At 42.0% G+C, this 17,977-nt stretch overlaps 1 protein-coding gene and 1 long non-coding RNA gene across 2 annotated transcripts; one reads left to right on the forward strand and one right to left on the reverse strand.

Moving 5' to 3' along the window:
* Nucleotides 1-1,512: 1,512 nt before the first annotated feature.
* LOC115627913 (dynein intermediate chain 3, ciliary-like) lies at nt 1,513-3,913 on the reverse strand. Its single transcript, XM_030523808.1, has 2 exons — nt 2,348-3,913; nt 1,513-2,036 (listed from the first exon to the last, which is right to left on the reverse strand). The coding sequence occupies exons 1-2, from the start codon at nt 3,875-3,877 to the stop codon at nt 1,629-1,631; spliced, it is 1,938 nt and encodes a 645-aa protein (XP_030379668.1). The 5' UTR covers nt 3,878-3,913; the 3' UTR covers nt 1,513-1,628.
* Nucleotides 3,914-12,659: 8,746 nt separating this feature from the next.
* On the forward strand, nt 12,660-13,322 carry LOC115628003. The gene is made up of 2 exons (XR_003995727.1): nt 12,660-13,051; nt 13,124-13,322. It is a non-coding gene; the product is annotated as an uncharacterized LOC115628003 (long non-coding RNA).
* Nucleotides 13,323-17,977: the final 4,655 nt, after the last annotated feature.

The following is a 17,977-nucleotide window of genomic DNA, read 5'->3' on the forward strand; positions in this document are numbered from 1 at the left end:
GCCAGTTTGTCAGTAACTGTTACTCGATTGCTTTGTGTGGAATTTCGTTAGGGGTAAATGCTGGCCATAAAATTTGCCTCTGCCTGTGCCTGCGCCTGTGCCTGCGCCTGTGCCTGCGCCTGTGCCTGCGCCTGTGCCTGCGCCTGTGCCTGCGCCTGTGATTGTGACTGTGACAGTGTCTTGTGCCTGTGGCCAGAGAATTGCCATGATTTGTGTGTTGTCAATGGCAATAAAATCAAATCAAGGCAAACATCGAAATCGAATCGAATCGAAATGCAGATGGACAGAACCGGCGGCGAAACGACAGTAGCATCATCAGCATCGAATAGCGCCGAGCCCAGTCAAGGGCAGAGGCAAAGGGCATTTGTTGTCCTGTTTGTTGTTGCTGCTGCTATTGGTGCCGTTGTGTCAGGGCCAGCTGGCGTGACGACTCTGGCGGAATATATATTGTACAGCCAGACGTGCAGTGTATTGAAACCGAAAGCCAAATTGACAGGCGTGCAGGCAAACAGTGGCAGTGGCAGTGGCTGTGGCAGTGGCAGCGGCTGAGGCAACAGCAACGGCAATGGCAGGAACAGCACCAAGGAGGACAACTCAACTGTCAGTGTGACACCTTGGAGCATCTCGCACGCGGCAGCAACAGCAACATCATCGGTAGCAGTGGCATAAGCACCAGCCATAGTAACACTAACAGCAGCTTTCTTTCTCCCACTCTCCATTCATGCCACTGCATTCGTGCAGCACATGACGGGGCGCAACTTGGCAACGTGAATTGCCGGAGACAGAGCCAAAGCCAGAGCTCAGTAATGCCAGCCCAAATGCCAGCAGTTCTGGCATTATATCTCACATGTGTCTGTTCGCAGCAGGCATGTGATAATAATCACTGAGACACATTTCCCGTCAAAGGGGCTCTTCAACTTATCATACGATAATTTAATAGGCCGGGCTTTACTTTTGTCCCGGAGTGATTTGAAAGTTATTTCTAAAATCTGTTGTCACCACAAACCCCACTTGGGTTAAAGCCGTAGCGCTTATATCCGATATCTCTGATTTATACTTCGAGTGAGGGGGATGAAGCCCCTTTGATGTCGTTTTCTCCAGACCCGACCTTAACATTTCATTCATTGAAGTCGAAAAATATATACAGCGTGCAATTCCCTTTAAGTTATCAGCCATTTAAATGAATTCGAAATAATGTATAAGCTTGATTTTTATGACAATCATGAAACATTAGGAGTGTTTCTCCTATACACTCTGCATAAATATTATTCTGCCCCGAATTCTAAATAAGAGATCGGTGTTAGTGATGAACCCCTAAAACTTGTAACTATTATGGAGAATTAACAAAAGGTTTTTTCAAACTACATTCCTCAGCATTTGAGTAAAACTGTGAAATTGTGTATACGGTTTGCGATTTTCTGCACATCACTGGCATGTGTGCATGCATTTTGGCATTCCGGTAGTGTCCGGCTTTAGTGTTTCCCATCACCCGGCATACTCACAACATTTTGTTTTGTGAGGCGTGCAAGAAGCGCTCTTAATATTACATAAAAGAAGGAAAATAGAATACAAAATAAAATAGATATAAAAATTGAAGCTTCATTCCCCACTGCCAGCTGTTGTGCATCTCAAGCAGCTTTGCGGTCTGCTGGTTCTGTCCCTGCCGCTACCGCTGCCGCTACCGCTGCCCCTGCATCCTCTAATATATCAACTGTTTCCATCAGCTTCTCCTCCTCTATCTCCTCAAAGACAGTTTTCTCCATTGTGATAGCCCGCTTCGAACGTTTCTGTGCCATTAGCTCCATGGTAATCTCATAGTCAACTATTGCCTGAACAAACTCTTCATCGCTCTCGATTTCGTGCCTGAACTCATCAGGATCTGCGGTATCTACCTCCAAGGATTTTATAGCATCTAAATCTGCATTTTCCAAACGCAAACGCTCCTCCTCCTTCTGTTGGTGTGAGAGTCGTTTAAGTTTCACTTCCTCAACCCGTGCTTCCAGGAACTTGGATCGCCCAATTTCACGTTCAAACATCTATGAGATAAATTAAGGGTTTACATAACTAAATCGTTCCTCTGCGACTCTCGCGTCCCCTGTACCCACAAGCCCCTTCCCCAGAGTCTTTTAACTGACAAGAGCTTGGTTCCGAGAGTGTTATAATTTATTTGCTTTCCATCTTTCCTATGGTAGCTGTATAAAAATTAAATGGCTGGCAATGAACCTTAAACCTCATTTGAGAACAATGCTCATACGGACGGACAGATAGACAGACAGACAAACAGACAAACAGATGAACTGACGGACGGACAAACATATATGTGTGTATCGAGGGTAAAGGTACTTGCCGCCGCAATGAGTCCCTTTTCTCTGGCTGTGGCGGATGTCATGCCACTAGCCAGGCTCAGCATATGGGTGACTCCACTGGCGAGGCTTACGGCAATCATTTGCCCATCAGGACGAAATGCTAGATAAGAAATTGCTTTGGGAAACGTTACTGTCGACACCGGCTTACGCTGATGCAGCAAAAGATCCCAAAAGCATAAGTTTCCGCTGGCATCGCCAGTCGCGAAGAGGGAACAGCGGCCGGTGCTCCAAGCACCGCATAGAAGCTGCGACCGGCTGGTCATGTACATGGTGCTAGGCGCGCCCTTACTCTCCTCGCTCCAGATGCGGGCGCGCCAGTCGGCCACAATCAGGAAGTTCTTGACGAAGAACGGATTACGCATTATAACTCGAATGGGTCCGATGAAAAGGCGGTAATGGTTCAGTATGATTTCCGGTGGCGATAAGCCCTTGCGGTTGCCCACAAAAACATAACCCATGTCACTACCGATGATATAGCGCACGGGTATGGTGTACTCGAACTCCAATACGGTAGCCCCATGAGCATTTTGACGATTCTGAATCTCTTGGGTGTCCGGTTCGAGCAAAAACTCCTGGGTGCACATCTGAACATCGCGCGTATCCCAATACTTAACAGAACCATCAAGCGATCCCGTGTAGAACTCGGTGTTGGCCTTATTGTGCACCCAACAGATTGCGGTAGTGGCCTCCCGATGTGCAGCCTCCAGCGGGCACTTGCGCACGGGAAAACTCGTCTCCCCTAATTCCCATATGCACACCTTGCCGGAGTGAGTGCCGCCCACTAGCTGGTTCTCGTCGCGAGGACATAGCTTAGTCAGGTATAACACCTCCTTGAGATCAAAAAACTGAATCGGGTGGAGCGGATCCTTCAGATCCCATATAAAGAAGGCGTGCGAGGTTCCAAAGCCAGACATCAGCTTAGCTGACTTTTTATAGCGTTTTTTCAGCCGTCTGAGATTGCAGTATGTGGTCAAGAATTTCCGATTATTGCCAGGCATCCAGTCGCAACAGCGCAGAAATCGATGCGGCATCCATACATCGTGAAAGATTTGAATGTCACGCGTCGACATGTCCGCTTTAAGGACGGGCTCTTCCAGAGCGTCGTCAAAGAATGTCTTGTATATGTCGATGGAGTTGTTCCGATACGCAATCGCAGTGGCATCTCGGATTATTTTTCCGACCTGAACGCCCCAACTATCGTCGCGTTCGGTCTTCTTGCGATGCCGCAGCGTCTGCTCCTCGTCATTAATGTTCACATCCTTCGGCCAGCCGCCCTCGTAGTGATTAATGCCATGCTGCTCCAATTCCACATTCTCCGTCTCTATGACACTCAACGCCATCTGTCCACTTAGCTGAGTCTTCTTATCCACAGGATTGGCCATAATGTATTTGGTTCGCAGCCGTCCGCTCGGCTGTACGCTGAGCAGCAGCTCGTTGCGGTCTGAGAAGAGGCATTGGCGACCGAACATGCCGCGCTCGCGTGAGTAAACAAATTCGTTGAAATTATGCATGACGGGCAGGTATTATAAACTGATTAGTTGGGTTCAGTCAAGTTCAGTCAGTTCTCCAAATGCTCCACAATTCTTTTATGTGATTTTCAATTTTCTCGAACCGACAACAAAGTCTCAGCAAATTCTTAGCAATCTATGAGCATCAGCTACGAATACCTATATGGGAACACTATATGGGAAGAAGATGAAGATCCCTAAAACTGAATGTTTAAGTTATTAGAAAGTGCGATTGTACACAATTCATAAGAAACAATCTCAAATTCAAATTAAATTATTAAAAATTGTCTATGAAAATCAGGCTAATATATGGGGGCTTTGTGCCACTATATGTGGTAGCATTTTTCTAAAATGTATCCCTAAAATATACATGCATATATGTATATGTGTTTATTTTAAATAAATACTTGTATATTATAGAACATCTCTCTTTCTAATTTAAAAGATTTTGTGACATTTAAGGATAACTAATTCACCCATATGTGTATCCTTATTTCTGAGATTTGATTTGCTAGAAAACAGCCTAGTACCTTATACCGATGTACAATCTTATATCTTGTAAATACTTAATGCTTGTAATAATTAGCAAATATGATGAAGATGAAACAAGTATACATTCAGATAGGAGAAGAAATATTTGACATTTGCGACCTAAATAATCATAGCTTGTAATTCTAACTTCTTACATATAGTTTGCTAGAAAATACCTTTTACCGATGTACAATCTCATATCTTGTAAATACTAAATAATAAAAATTAATTCATTATTAGAAAATTGGATGAAGATGAAACAAGTCTACATTAAGATAGAAGGATAAATACATATATGACATCGGGGACTTAAATAATTCCAACTTGTGTCAGTTATTATCACAAATAACATTTATCCTAATAATGTTCTGAAATTGTTGACTCGGAACCTATCGCGGAACGAAGAAGCACTGAATATTTACTGAGTGCAATTTATTTACCAAAATTTCGCAAGTTTAGGAAACACATCCCAGAATCACGGAAATTGTTCAAACGGAACCTATATCGGAACGAAGAAGCACTGCATTTTTACTGGGTCGAAATTACTTGCACAATTTCTCAAGTTTAGGAAACACTTGCCACAATCAGGCATTGATCACGCGCTCACGTGCCCATCTCCAGCACGGACTTCACTTGGAATCACGGCATTCCACATGCTCCTGAGCGCCAGTGCTGCAGGAACGCGACTTATCCCGAAACAAAGCAGCATATTCCGCATAATTTCACACCGTTGTCAACTGCGAAATTGTTGTCGTTACACGCATCGCTGTTCGCTGCTCGCCGTTCGCCGTTTGCCGTTTGCCGCTTGCCGTGGTGGCGACGCCGTCCTGCAGGTGGCGCTGTGGTGCGGCAAAGCGACGCGAGCACGGACGTCGCATAAATTTGCCTGCAACTACGAGGCGAGAGTGTATAAAGAGAGGCAGCAACAGAGTGGGGCAGAGCACACACACACACGCACACACACACACACACGAACACTAGTAAGCACATGGTTGCATACAACTTTTGCAGACTGTACGAGTACGAGTATTCGTATGTGTTTTGAATGTGGATTGTGGTTCAGGTGCGGGTGCGGGTGTGGGTGTGGGTGCGGGTGCGGGTGAGGATGCGGGTACGGGCGCTGTTGATGGTGCGAGTGGGGCTGGGGTGGAGACTGTGTAGTAAGTGTGGTTAGCTGCAGAGCGACCGCAGAGGATGGTTCTGCTGCGCTATACCGCTTACTTCAACACATATTATGTTTACACACTGAAAATATGTATATTAATAACGATTATGTTTGATACCTTCTGGCGGCATTTTGTTTATTACGTGCCCCACAAAAATGGGCGCTACAGGTATTGGTGTACACACACCTGCCGACAGACAAGCTCTTACATGTGTACTCATATGCATGGGTTTGATAGCCGCCCCTGTAACAGTCTCAATGGGGCGAAGAAAAAATGTGTTCATAAAACAGAGCACAGTACACGCTCGATGAGATTAAATTTATATTCAACGATATGCATCTCCTGTAAGCATTTTCGAAGATGAAAAGGCAGTAGTAAACCAACTTTCTTCTCTTTGCAAAATGAATTTTGTTGTCCCCAATCATCGTGCTGCAGTCTCGTGTGCACACAGTCTGATTGCTAAGTCTGATATCGGATATGCCTTAATTCTAAAGGCCAGTTGGAATTGCTTTGTTGTTGAATTTCTGGCGTTTTCACGACCTTTACTAACCCTTTCCAAATTGTCTGACTCCATCAGTCTGGCTAGATATTGAAAGCCAAATTTATTGCAAAAGCTGGCTTCTGATGGCCAGGATGTTTCTACCAATTCTTTCCAAGATGTCTTCAAGCTCCGAGCTCCATCAAAAAAGTGACAATTTCATTTTTCCAATTTAACTTTTAATTTCTAAATCAATTTTTTTTAGATGAACAATTTGTTTTCAACTGAAATTCGTTTTGTAGGCATTTAAATTATTTTTTTGAAATAAATTTTCTAATATTGTGGTAGCAAGAAATTAAGAACTAAAATTTGATCAGTATTTGAAGATGGAGACTCGAGGTGTCTGCGGTATCGAGTGCCCGCTGTAGCATCCAAGCTTAGGATGGAGCTTACGGGGTGCTAAGCTTGTTGAACATGTGACTACAAAACGTCACAAACGGCAAATCAAACTGCAGATGTCTCGATGGGACTTTGTTGTTGTGCCAATGTACGAGAGTATGTAACTAAGCAAATAGCCGGGGGCAGAGTTCATCGATGGCCATTGATGTTAATGCCGTTGACACTCTTTAATAATGCGACATGTAGATGGTTGGCCGACCAAAGAAAAACAAGTTGCGAATAATTACTGAAACGTAGCACTGCATGCATATAAACAACAACAATACCAACTGCGCAAACAGCAACAGGAGCTGCAGGGAACGAGACGTGGAGCCAGAAAAAGGCACAGCAGCAAAGCAGGCCATGAATAATCAACTGCATCCGTTACCGGCAGCACATTAATACAGTGGGCGAAAAAAAAGTTGGAAAAACAGGATAACAGCTGCTCACTCAGGTGGCACAACGTTTCGGCCTGATTCGCCGATTGGATAAGCAATAATAACGAATTATTGAAAAACAAAGAGGGCTGCAAAAAAAACACAACGACAAAAAATGAAAAAAAAAAAAAATCATCAACTAGCTCTGCATTGGACAACGACAGAAAAGGAGGGAGAAGAGCCTGCCACTGCCACAGATTAAAAGGTGAAATATGAATGGCAAAATATTTGCGCAATGTGAGAAAAGACAAAGACATGAATTACACGGCCATGAATGCCAGCCTGTCAATATCATGGCTCTCAGGAAATTCGTTGTCGTTGTCGTCGCCGTCGTTGTTGATGTTGCTGATGGTGATGATGATGATGGCTTCAAGCCAAAACAAAAACGACACAGGTGTTCTGCATTTAAAGAGCAATTAAATTATGTCTTAAGTTGATTGCTCAGTCAGCAAAAGAGATAAGCGAAAAGCAAACAATATCTTCGACTTTGCAAAGACTTTAAAAGTTATATTTTGTAGGCTGTTCACAAAAACTATCCGGTGTCATGGAAAACTTTTGAAATATCTTTTTCACATGATTCATTTGGAGAACAATTTCTTATTTTACAAAATTAGCATTTTAAGAGGGCCTTTTTGCTAAACTGAAACTAACTTAAACAATATCCGAGCTTTCTTGAACTCAAATCAAGTTAATTGATTTATTTATATATTTGTTGTTTTATCAAAAATAGAAGGCGAACAGCAAATCCGTAAAGCATAGAATGAAAAAATATGCATCAATCTTTCAGTTTTTCTCTTCGTCTTGTTACTTCTCACAATCTATTAAGGGTAACTGGGTGCGCAACTAAGCTCCTAATTCATTCGAGCCTTCCTTCTTAATAGTCATCACATATTTTGTACATGTATACCCTGTACATGTAGGGTAATCAGGGTATCTTAGTATTCTGTAAAGTATGCAACAGGCAGAAGGCAATTTTGGAAAGTACACTCTCCTAGTCCCCTTATGTATTTTTCCTTTGTTTATTAAATGACTCCATTTAAACATAATGCCAATATTAAATTCTCTATTGTGTACTTTTGAACAACATCTTCAATAAAAATCAGCAAGCAACGACAAACGAGCTGCGCGTGTTTTTGCGCGTGTTTTTGCTTCATTCATTGCTTCGTCACTCACCATAGTAAGTATAATGAAAAGAGTGTTGGGAGCCGAAAGAGCCACTTCGTACCCATCGCTGGTGTAAGCCATGCTTTGATTAAACTTGAAATATTTGTAATCCGAGCTCCAGCAGCTGCTGTTCATAAGCAACGACAGATTCGCAGTATTATTGTTATCTTTAAATCTGCATATTATTGAATTTTAATGATGCGTCTCCATTTCAATTTGGCATGTAATCGCTGCTCTGAAATGCATCCTTTTGTGTTCGAGTGCCGCAGGCGTGCTCTCTGCTGCCATTTAGTCGTTGTTTACAATTTTATGTTGCATACTTTTAGGGTAGGATAACCCAAAAGCTGCAGTTTCTTCCATTATTTATTTCAATTAGAATAATATTGCTTATCATGCATTTGCATTCATTTGAGTTATTATTTAATTATAAGGCATTTACCCGAAATCTAACCGAGCAGAAACTTGGAATGCAGTTCTGCCATGACTAGGCACTATAACAATTTCTTTAGGCTTACGTGAGTCTTCCCAGAACCCAAGTAGTTAAAAAACAAGCTTTTGGCTTCGAGTATGACAATGCCATAGACTTGCTTGGTTGTTGTTTATCGAAAAACTTATGCTGTCCTAACTGGCGTAACTGTCAAAGAATTGTCACGCCACATTTTTTAATCTGCGGCTTAAAGTTTCTCCAATTAAGTGAATTCATATACCACATAGAGGAAGCACATATCGCATTTAACCCTAAAGCTGGAGAAAGCCCAGCTCGAGCTATGGGCTGCCCTACGCTTCCAGCGAAGCACGCTAGAAGGCTTTAGAAATACTAGCGAACCCAGCCATCGGGGACAATTGGGAGTTTAAGCAGCACTTGACGGCAACAGATAGCAAGACAGACAATGAAGAAATGGATATCGTCGGACTCAACGATAGCACTGACCCCGGGGATCCCAATGAACCCAGCACTGAGTTCGTATTGCGTTACGACACCCGACCAGCTGTCGGCTCCAACGGCCCATCAGGCAAACCCTTTGTTTGTCCGGTGCGCGGGTGTCTGAAGCGCTACAACAACTGATGAGTCAAAGATGATGAATGGAAGAGGCGCGATGGCTGCGATAATGTTCCTGAAAACAAATATTTAAAATCTTTCGACGCCTCGTAATTGGTAAAATATCCATTTGGTATCTAAATGTTCTATCAACTAACTGAATAAGACCTTAATTGACCTTAATTTCATATTCATGGCAGAAAATTTCTGATCAATGGGAATACTATTGAATACTATTTGTGGCGTTTCGAAAAAATATAGAACTGGAGAAAGGAATTAAACTCGTTTTCTTAGTTGTATAACTTCATCTTCATTTGCGTAGCGCGTTTGTTTGATATGCTTTTTTTTTAAATTTCGCATAGCAATGGCTCAAAATTTAAAAGGACTGAACGTGCTAATTGCCTGAAAGCATTAATGAAATAATTAGGCCCATCAAGTCGTCTGTTAAAAACAATAAAAATATCAAACGTATTCCTTTGATTAGGGGTGGCAGTCGGAAATCGCAGGAAGGCCCCATAAAACCGTGACTGGCATAAAGTAGACAACTTATTTGAGTGTGTTTCGGACCCATGACTGATGGTCCAACCACTCCAACCCCGGCACATTACCTAAAATGGTCCTTTAATGGTCTGATCCATATCGCTGTCATTATTGTTATAAAACAGTCCGCGCTTTTCCCGCTTTCCCACCTCTACAAATTGTTGACGCAAACGTTGATGGAAACTTGACTCCGCTGTCCACATCAAGTTGCAATCAGCAGCATTGACATATCAAAAAGTAATTCCGTATTCGTCGCAATGCAGAGCCGCGCAGCTTTTCATTGAATTTTTCGGTATTTCTACTTATGTATGTATGTATGTGCATGGGTATGTGTGGGTATGTGAGCTCTGTGTGGGTGTCCAGGCCAAGCCCATCATCTATTTAGCATTTGAGCCCGAAAGTCCCAGAATGTAGCAAGTTTCGGTGCTTTAAGTAATTTGCAAAAACGGCACCAAATTTCGTGTAACTATTTGCGAGGGTAAAACACAAATTGAATAAGTGGCACAAGTTGAAGAAGATTGCCGCCAAGAACTAGAAAATGAGCATAACGAAGGAGCAATAACAACAGGACAGTGGACAGTCAACAGTGAAGAGTGTAGAGCGAGGAGCGAAGAGTTGGCAGAACAGAGCCGGAGTAGATGTGAAGGTGAGAAGGGAAGTGGTAGTGGAGGTCGAGGCAAACCCAAGCTAACGAAACGAAAAATGCAAAATTATGCATAAATTTTGTATGAAAATGCTTGAAAATATGTGCGTTCATAAAATTTTACGCATACATAATCAATAAGGCGGCAACAACACGGACACACAGCTACACAAGCATACAAACATGCACAAAGGAGTTTTAGAAAAGAGTTGTGCAGACCTAACGACCCTAAAGAACCAGATTTTCAGACACTACGCGAGAAGTTTATTCAAACAGTCCTTGAAATGTTTTTGTTTTGCCAAGAACTATAGCATGGGTAATATTTAATTAGAAACCAAGCCATCTAGTCTTTCATACTTGTAGTATATCAAGCACCCCTCGAGACACGCTATAAAAATATAATTTGTAGATAATGGGCAGCAAAGAAAGCTTTATCGGAAAAAGAGCTACTAATTAAGAGGCAAGAGAAACAACTGCATTCCCATTTCAAATACTCACTGCTTGGCTAATTGGCTTATTGGCTGATACACCAGATCTTTGTGTTCAGCATTAGTAGAAAAAAAAACAAAAACAAAGCAATGCAGTGTTAGTTATAGATACATTTATTAAGTATTTGAGGACCACGTTTTTAAAGTTAGTTGCTATGTTTTATTTGTGAACTAGTTGCAACTGAATCGCGCCACCTCCAAGACAGTCTTGATTGCTGGGCAGTTGGGAAACGGAGGCCACTTTGGAAAAGGTTGGCAAGTGGCTTAACTGGCAACTGCAGTGTCAGTGTATGTGTGTGTGTGTGTGTGTCTATGTGGTTATGTGTAGGTGTGTGGCATAAAACGATGCCGACACTTCGGCTGGTCGGTTCTATGGCGGTTGTCTGCTATCCGCATCCGGTCATTCAGTTGTCCATACGGCCGACCGTCTGTCCGTCAGTTTGCCAGGCCCAGGCCCAGACCTAGTCCCACTCCCAGTCCCAGACCCAGTCTAAGTCGCAGGCCTTCAATATGCCGCCTATCCCTTCAGCTGTGCAGCTGTCCAACCCTTTCATTTAATGATAAACACTGAGGCAAAAGTTTGCAGCCTCAGAAATTGAAAAGGGATTTGGCCAGCTTGTCTGTCTAAGTTTGTGTTCGCCGTCTTGTTCGTCTTCGTGTCCGTGTCCGTGTCTGTGTCTGTGTCCGTATCTATGTCCGTGTTCATGGCCGTGTCCTGGTTGTAGGTGTGGTGTGCGTGTGTGTGTGTGTGTGGTTGTGCGTATGTAGGTGACAGCAGTGGGGAATTCGGCAGAGAACTCAACACCGATGCCTGACGAGGGGCAAGCAAAAGACAACGATAAGAAGTAAGTGTCATAAATGGCCCCATGTCGTCCTTTGAGATTTCATTTTATGACCAAGGCAGCTACATTTTTTGTTGCTATTGCTGTTGTTGTTACAGCTATGCTTCAGCTTCTGCTTCTGCTTCTTCTTCTGCATCTTCTTCATGATTTTGTAGTTGTTGCTTGAGCATGTGTTAAGGCGTTTTAAATGTTTTTCGGTCAGTTTAAAAATTTATAAATTTCAAAATTCCAAAAATATGACATGCAAAAACTTGTCGCAAATTGGTTCACATAACTGTAAAGATAACAACAACAACAACAACAGCAGCATCAGTGGCAACAACCACAATAGCAATAACGACAACAGCAACATCAACAGCAACAGCTACAACTACTATAACCAAATAATCTCCAAACTCAGCAGCAACAACAGAAGGCTCAGTTCGTATTTTGGCATGGATTTGGATTTGGTGGCCACATTTGGCATTGATGTCTCTATGAGGGCAGCTTAAACGGTTTATCAATTCGTTTATTTGCATACTTACACAGACCGACCCTATACCCTATAGCCACACCTCCGTCTCCGTCTCCACCAGCCCCAACTCTTCCCCAACCACCAAATCAATGAATTTAATACCCTTGTCGTCTACACAATGGGCATTACAAATTCAAATCTGTCTACTTGCACAAATAAATCACGAAAATAAGGCACACAAACATACAGACAACTGGGAGTAGGGGCCGATGGAGAGGGGTAGAGGGACAGAGGAAGAGGGAGATAGAGGGAGAGAGGGAGAGAGGGAGATCCTCTCAAACTGACAATATAGCCCTTGCAGAATGCATCTATCTTCGCATATTTATACCGTCAATAATTTGTTTTGTGCGCTAAGCGGCTTAGCGCATTTGTCAATTTATTTTGAGTTTAATCTTTTTTTGCTCGATTTTGACAGAGCTTTTGAAGCATACATACATACATACATATATTATATGCATATCTTGTTACCGAGATTTAAATGTCAGTGAAAAATGTAACATTCAACTAAATGCTTGATACAAAATTATAGAAGAACGCAAAATTCCGAATTAACTGCACAAGTCTTTAAAAACCCCCCACATAGCCCCCCAACCGGCACAAATTTTATTCACAAACACACCCAGACGCACCAACGATTGAAAATTTCCAAGTTACTTAGTATATTTACATACACACACACACGCACACACACACACACACATCTATATTTATTATGGCCATCGGGGATATAACATTTAAGCGCGTTGCGCGTATTATTTACAATGACAAATTCTACTGGATGCTGTTCAAGAGCTTTGCCCTCTTCTTTGTCGGACTGCGCGTCCTTAACGAGTTCGATGGCTACGAGCTTAAGGCAGTGCTGCCCTATTAGAGTCTTGCCCTGCAGTGGAAGGAAAGGTTGTAAATATTTTAATGCCTTCAGATGGGGAGGAAGTGGGAGACACTTAAATTTAAATTTCTTTTTCGTAGACGCTGTAACTTAAAACTGACCGAAAATATATCAAAATATTTATGTTATCATTGGATGATTAGGCTCGGCGCACTGTTGTTTACGAAAGCTAAGATGAAGATGTGCCAGGAAGTGGGGCACGGCCGCTGTCAAAACATTCCTAATTCTGTGGAGATTGTAAAAGCATCACACGTCAAAATAAACTGAATGCGACCTCAACTGAATGTGGCTTTAAAGAGGCCTTTTATTTCTCTGCCTCTGGCGGCCCCCCCTTAGTATTTCTGGTATGTTCAGAAATCGCCAATTGAACGATTTGGGGATAAGCTTACATTTGCAATCTCTGCATTTGATTAAATTAAATGTGTTATTTTAAACTCTCTGGCACTGTGCGTGCAAGCAAGCACAAAGACGACGCAGTTGCTGAACAAACCGCTCGTGGGCTACCCTTTCCTTCAACTCACACACATACTGTACGTTACATACACATACACATACACATACACATACACATACAAACATACACACAAGTATTGTGAGCTCGAGGAAAAGTTGGCACTAGTTGCTCGCTGCTCTGATTTGGCACACCACACCCAGCTGGTATACAAGTATTGGCTCATTGGCAATGGGGTAAAGGAAAAACGTAGAGCTCTCGCATAAAAACAGCAAACGTAATTTTTCAATTTTACTTTTCCACTTGAATTTGCCGAAAAATACGAGCTGAGAGCCGCATCCATCCCTTGGGTATTAGTAATTTCGTGTGTGTGTTCAAAGCTCGGCAGGGCCTGGCAGTAAGCAGAGTAGGGAAGTCCAGAACGTTGCCACATTTGAAGTCGCAAAAAAACACAACAAGCAAAAGAAACCCAGATGAGGAAAACTGAAAGATTCACATTGCTGCGTGAGAATTGAATTTGAAACCCCATTTCTGTTATTTTTCACACAAAATTTACACCTTCTTTGAACACTTAAGTATTGGCCATTGGCAATGCCTCGGGCGCCCTCTCAAATGGGGTGGGCGAGACACGCAACCAACAGCAAGGTGTAAAACAATTTTTCTGTTTGCACACAACGCACTCACTCTCAAAAGCGCCGAGCACCCCTGCAGTTCGGCGGCAAGAACCTTGCACTGCAACTGTTGAGATGTGCGGGTAGGCCTATTGTTGGCACGAAAAGCACATAGGTATTGAAAACAATAGTGTAGCTGGCAATAAATCTTTGCGCCAAAAAAGCGAACTGTTTTGCTGCATTTGTGAGCAGCAGGAGTAGCTAGTCTAGGGTAGTAGGTAGTAAGAGCTAGGACTAGGAAGCAAATCCGTAATTAGTTATTACTTCAACTGCCACAACAATTGCTATTTAATAATTATTTATTTATTTAAAATTGTTTTCATCCCGAATTCTAAACATTTAATAATTAAATTTTGAGGGAAAAAAGCTTAATAGCTACACTAATAGAGGATTGGGAAACACGCCCGCTAAATTATTGTTATAAGATAGAACATTTTAGAATACCATTTTTCGACACAATATTTCTAATCAGCAGAAAATTATTTGTTATTAAAAAAGTGTCGGAAGTAATGTTTTTGTGAATACATAATAAGATTCCTGTAAGATGGATTCAACATAGACTTAGTTTCGTTTTTATTTCAATTTTCTGAAATATACTTGTGTATGTGTATTTTACTTGTTGTAATAAAGAAATAAGGAAAATATATTCGAATGTAGACAGACTTCTGGATAGACACACTTTTCCATGGTTCAAGTCTTGGAGGCCTTAGCTTCACTAAATGAGGCGGCTTACTAGACACCGACCACCAGCCGAACTACAGGGTCGACTGAGGGTGCAAAATCACAATAACAACTGGGCGAGCAACAACTATTGCCCGCTGGCAGGCAGGCAGGCAGGCAGGCAGGAAGGCAGGCAGGCAGAGCGCAGGCTGAGGATATGCAGGCGGTGGTCAACGAACGCGTTTTGACTTTGTAAAACAAAATGAAGGCATTGGGGACCATGTCGAAAATCGTTTTACGTCAAAGGATATAAGCGCAAAGGGTGTTTCATCATACGAGTATTGTGTGTGTTTCGAGGCATCACAATGTAAGCGCTTGTGTTTATATTTGACAGATAACGTTCAAAAAACTCCGAAGGAAATTCAATTTTGTTGCCCAAGAGTAGAATTATGGATATTTACGATCGTCGATTACGAGTATCATCGACATTCATAATATTTACATTTTATATTTGGAATGTAAACAGGTAAGGGGACGGCAGCCTACGATACAGATACCCTGTGTTGTGCATAGCTCAAGAATAATTTATTATCATTATGTTCGGCATTGGGCGTGGAATCGAAAACTGGGCATTAACTTGAATTTATATTCACAGCGATTGATTTCAGCAAAGGATATTCCTATGGCAACCAAAGTTTCTACGCAACTTAAATGGAAATAATGACGATATTCAAGATGACAGGAACAGAATAAATAAGAATTTATTTCTAGAGGAATTCATTTCTGCATAACCTGCGTTGGTTTTTCGGTAAAAAACAAAAAACACTTAATTGTTTTTGATATAATAAATAAACGAGTATATAGGATTGAAAAACGAGAAGACTGTCATTCGAATACCAGATAGTTGGACCTAAATATTTAATGCCCCAAAGCTGGCTTGGTAATTGAAAGAGTTTTAAGATAATCCGAGCCAGGTTCTCCTCTCCAACCAAACGTTACTTTGAGTTCCATAGTTAAAATTCTTATTCATAATAAGACGAAATATGTCGAAGCTTTTTCAAGCGGAAAACTGTTGCATACAATTTAAAATGTATTACAATTATGAAACTCATCGATTGCTTCTACTGCTACTATTAGATAATCCTCTTCACCTGTTCAGAATCGTACAGAAGTATTTTTAATCAACAACGCAATGCCATTTATTTATAAATTCAATTAAATTTAATTCCTTTTCAAACACCCTCTATGAGCATTGAAAAGCACACATCATTTGAGTCATTTAAGGGGACATTCAGTAGCTGTAATTGTCATGATTTTCAGTAAAATAGCAACTTATGGACGACATACGAGTATGTAGATGTGTGTGTGTATATATATATATATAAGTATATATGCGTGGGCCCAGGGGCATAGCAGACCCTTCACAGTTCCAGCACAAGCCACCGGCATTGTTTGTTTTCGACATATATAGTCGTACAGCTGTTGATTCTCTGTAGACGTTTGCCGCAATTGTTTATTTGTTGTTTGTTATTTTATTTTGGGGCTCCTTTACCTTTTCGCAGTGTGTGTCTGCCAGTCAAGGCAGCCAAGGCAGCCAAGGCAGGCAAGCCAGCCTGGCCTCGAGTCCACCTTCCCACATATCACACAGGCCAGACAGTTCGTCCCACCAACAACAAATAACAACAATGGAAACAACAACAACAACAACAATAGCAATAGTATTGTAGTAGCAACATATCTACTTGTATGAAGCACTTCAGTTAACCACGTGCAAAAATCGTTCGCCATTCCTGGCCACGAAAATATCTTTTTGTGCCTAAAGTGGAAATAAAGGGCAAAAGTGCTTTAGCTATTCAGGGAGTCCAATGTTTATGTACAAAGACAAAGAGTGGCTCCATACGCTGCCCAACGCATTACAGAGCCATAACATAAGCATGTATCCAATAATAGTAGCTACATACATTCAAACGTCTGTATGTATGTATGTATATACTAGTACACATACATACATAAGTACGCGTACTCGTACGTGTGAAAGAAAAAAAGAATGAGCATCCGCCCACGTACTTTGTTGACCTCAGTAGCACGCAGCGCATAAATTGTGGCCACGAAATAAAAACGAAAACGAAAATGAAACAGAGAAGCCAATATATAGTATATAGTACTTGTACATACATATGTATATACATATATATGCTATATAGCTGACAAGTGATGGTGAGTGGGTCACTTCTCCACACCTCTGCGAAGCTGTTGCTGTTGCTGTTGCTGACGAAAATGCGTGACCATGCGACGAAGCTGGCCGTGGGAGCCACCGGAGCCATCGGAGCCACCAGAGCCATGGGAGCAACAATCGCTTAGAGGAAAATCCTCGCAGCTGGCTGCCTCGTCGGCTCATCGTTGGGCAATTGGTGCGTCCCTGTTGGGCAAAAACTAAGTCGGCACTTCTCTGAGGCATGCCCAATTATATCGCTGAAATACCATTAGCATTGGTGTGCGTGTGTTTGTGTGTGTGTGTGTGCAAAACGCCTCTGACAGGGACAATCAGTGGCCACATCACTCGATAGCTGACCCAGGCCCCACCATACCAGATGTTGCACTATTATCAGCTGCCACGTTCTCTAGTCTCCATCGCCAACGCCATCACATCGCCATCGCCGTCGCCGTCGCGCCGCGTCGCTTCAACGTGTTTTAGTTGCGTCTTATCTGAAGCACAATTCGTGCGCGTCCATAAATCTTGGCACCTAATCCCAGCACTATTTGGAAATGCCACTCTGCTCTCGTTGCTCTCCTGGCGCCCAATTCTCTCTCCCCTCTCTCTCTCTCTCTCTCTCTCTCTCTGTCTCTATCTCTGTATCTGTCTCTGTCTCTCTATCATTGCCCTTAGCTCTGTGTATTTGGATTTTGATGTTTCTAAGACAGGGCTACCAAACAATGTTGCTTCAAAATAAATTGGAGAAGAATTTTGGTCTCGAATATTTAATAAATAATAATTGATATTTAATGCATTAATTGTGGTTAATTTTTTCTATTTACTATACTAACCAGACCTTTCAACTCTTTAGACAACAAAAATCGATCTATCTACTTGTACTTATAATACAAGCACATGTATAAAGCAGCTACTGTTAAATTTGTGGATTTAATGTTTT

Source organism: Scaptodrosophila lebanonensis, unplaced genomic scaffold (genome assembly GCF_003285725.1).
Source record: "Scaptodrosophila lebanonensis strain 11010-0011.00,11010-0021.00 unplaced genomic scaffold, SlebRS2 tig00000098-arrow-pilon, whole genome shotgun sequence".
Classification (NCBI taxonomy): domain Eukaryota; kingdom Metazoa; phylum Arthropoda; class Insecta; order Diptera; family Drosophilidae; genus Scaptodrosophila; species Scaptodrosophila lebanonensis.

Excerpts from the sequence above, each read along its gene's own strand:
- LOC115627913 (XM_030523808.1), bottom strand. The coding sequence starts at position 3,877 with ATGCATAATTTCAACGAATTTGTTTACTCACGCGAGCGCGGCATGTTC. Across the intron at positions 2,037-2,347 it reads AAAAGGGACTCATTGCGGCG|ATGTTTGAACGTGAAATTGG; the intron begins GCAAGTACCTTT and ends TTTATCTCATAG.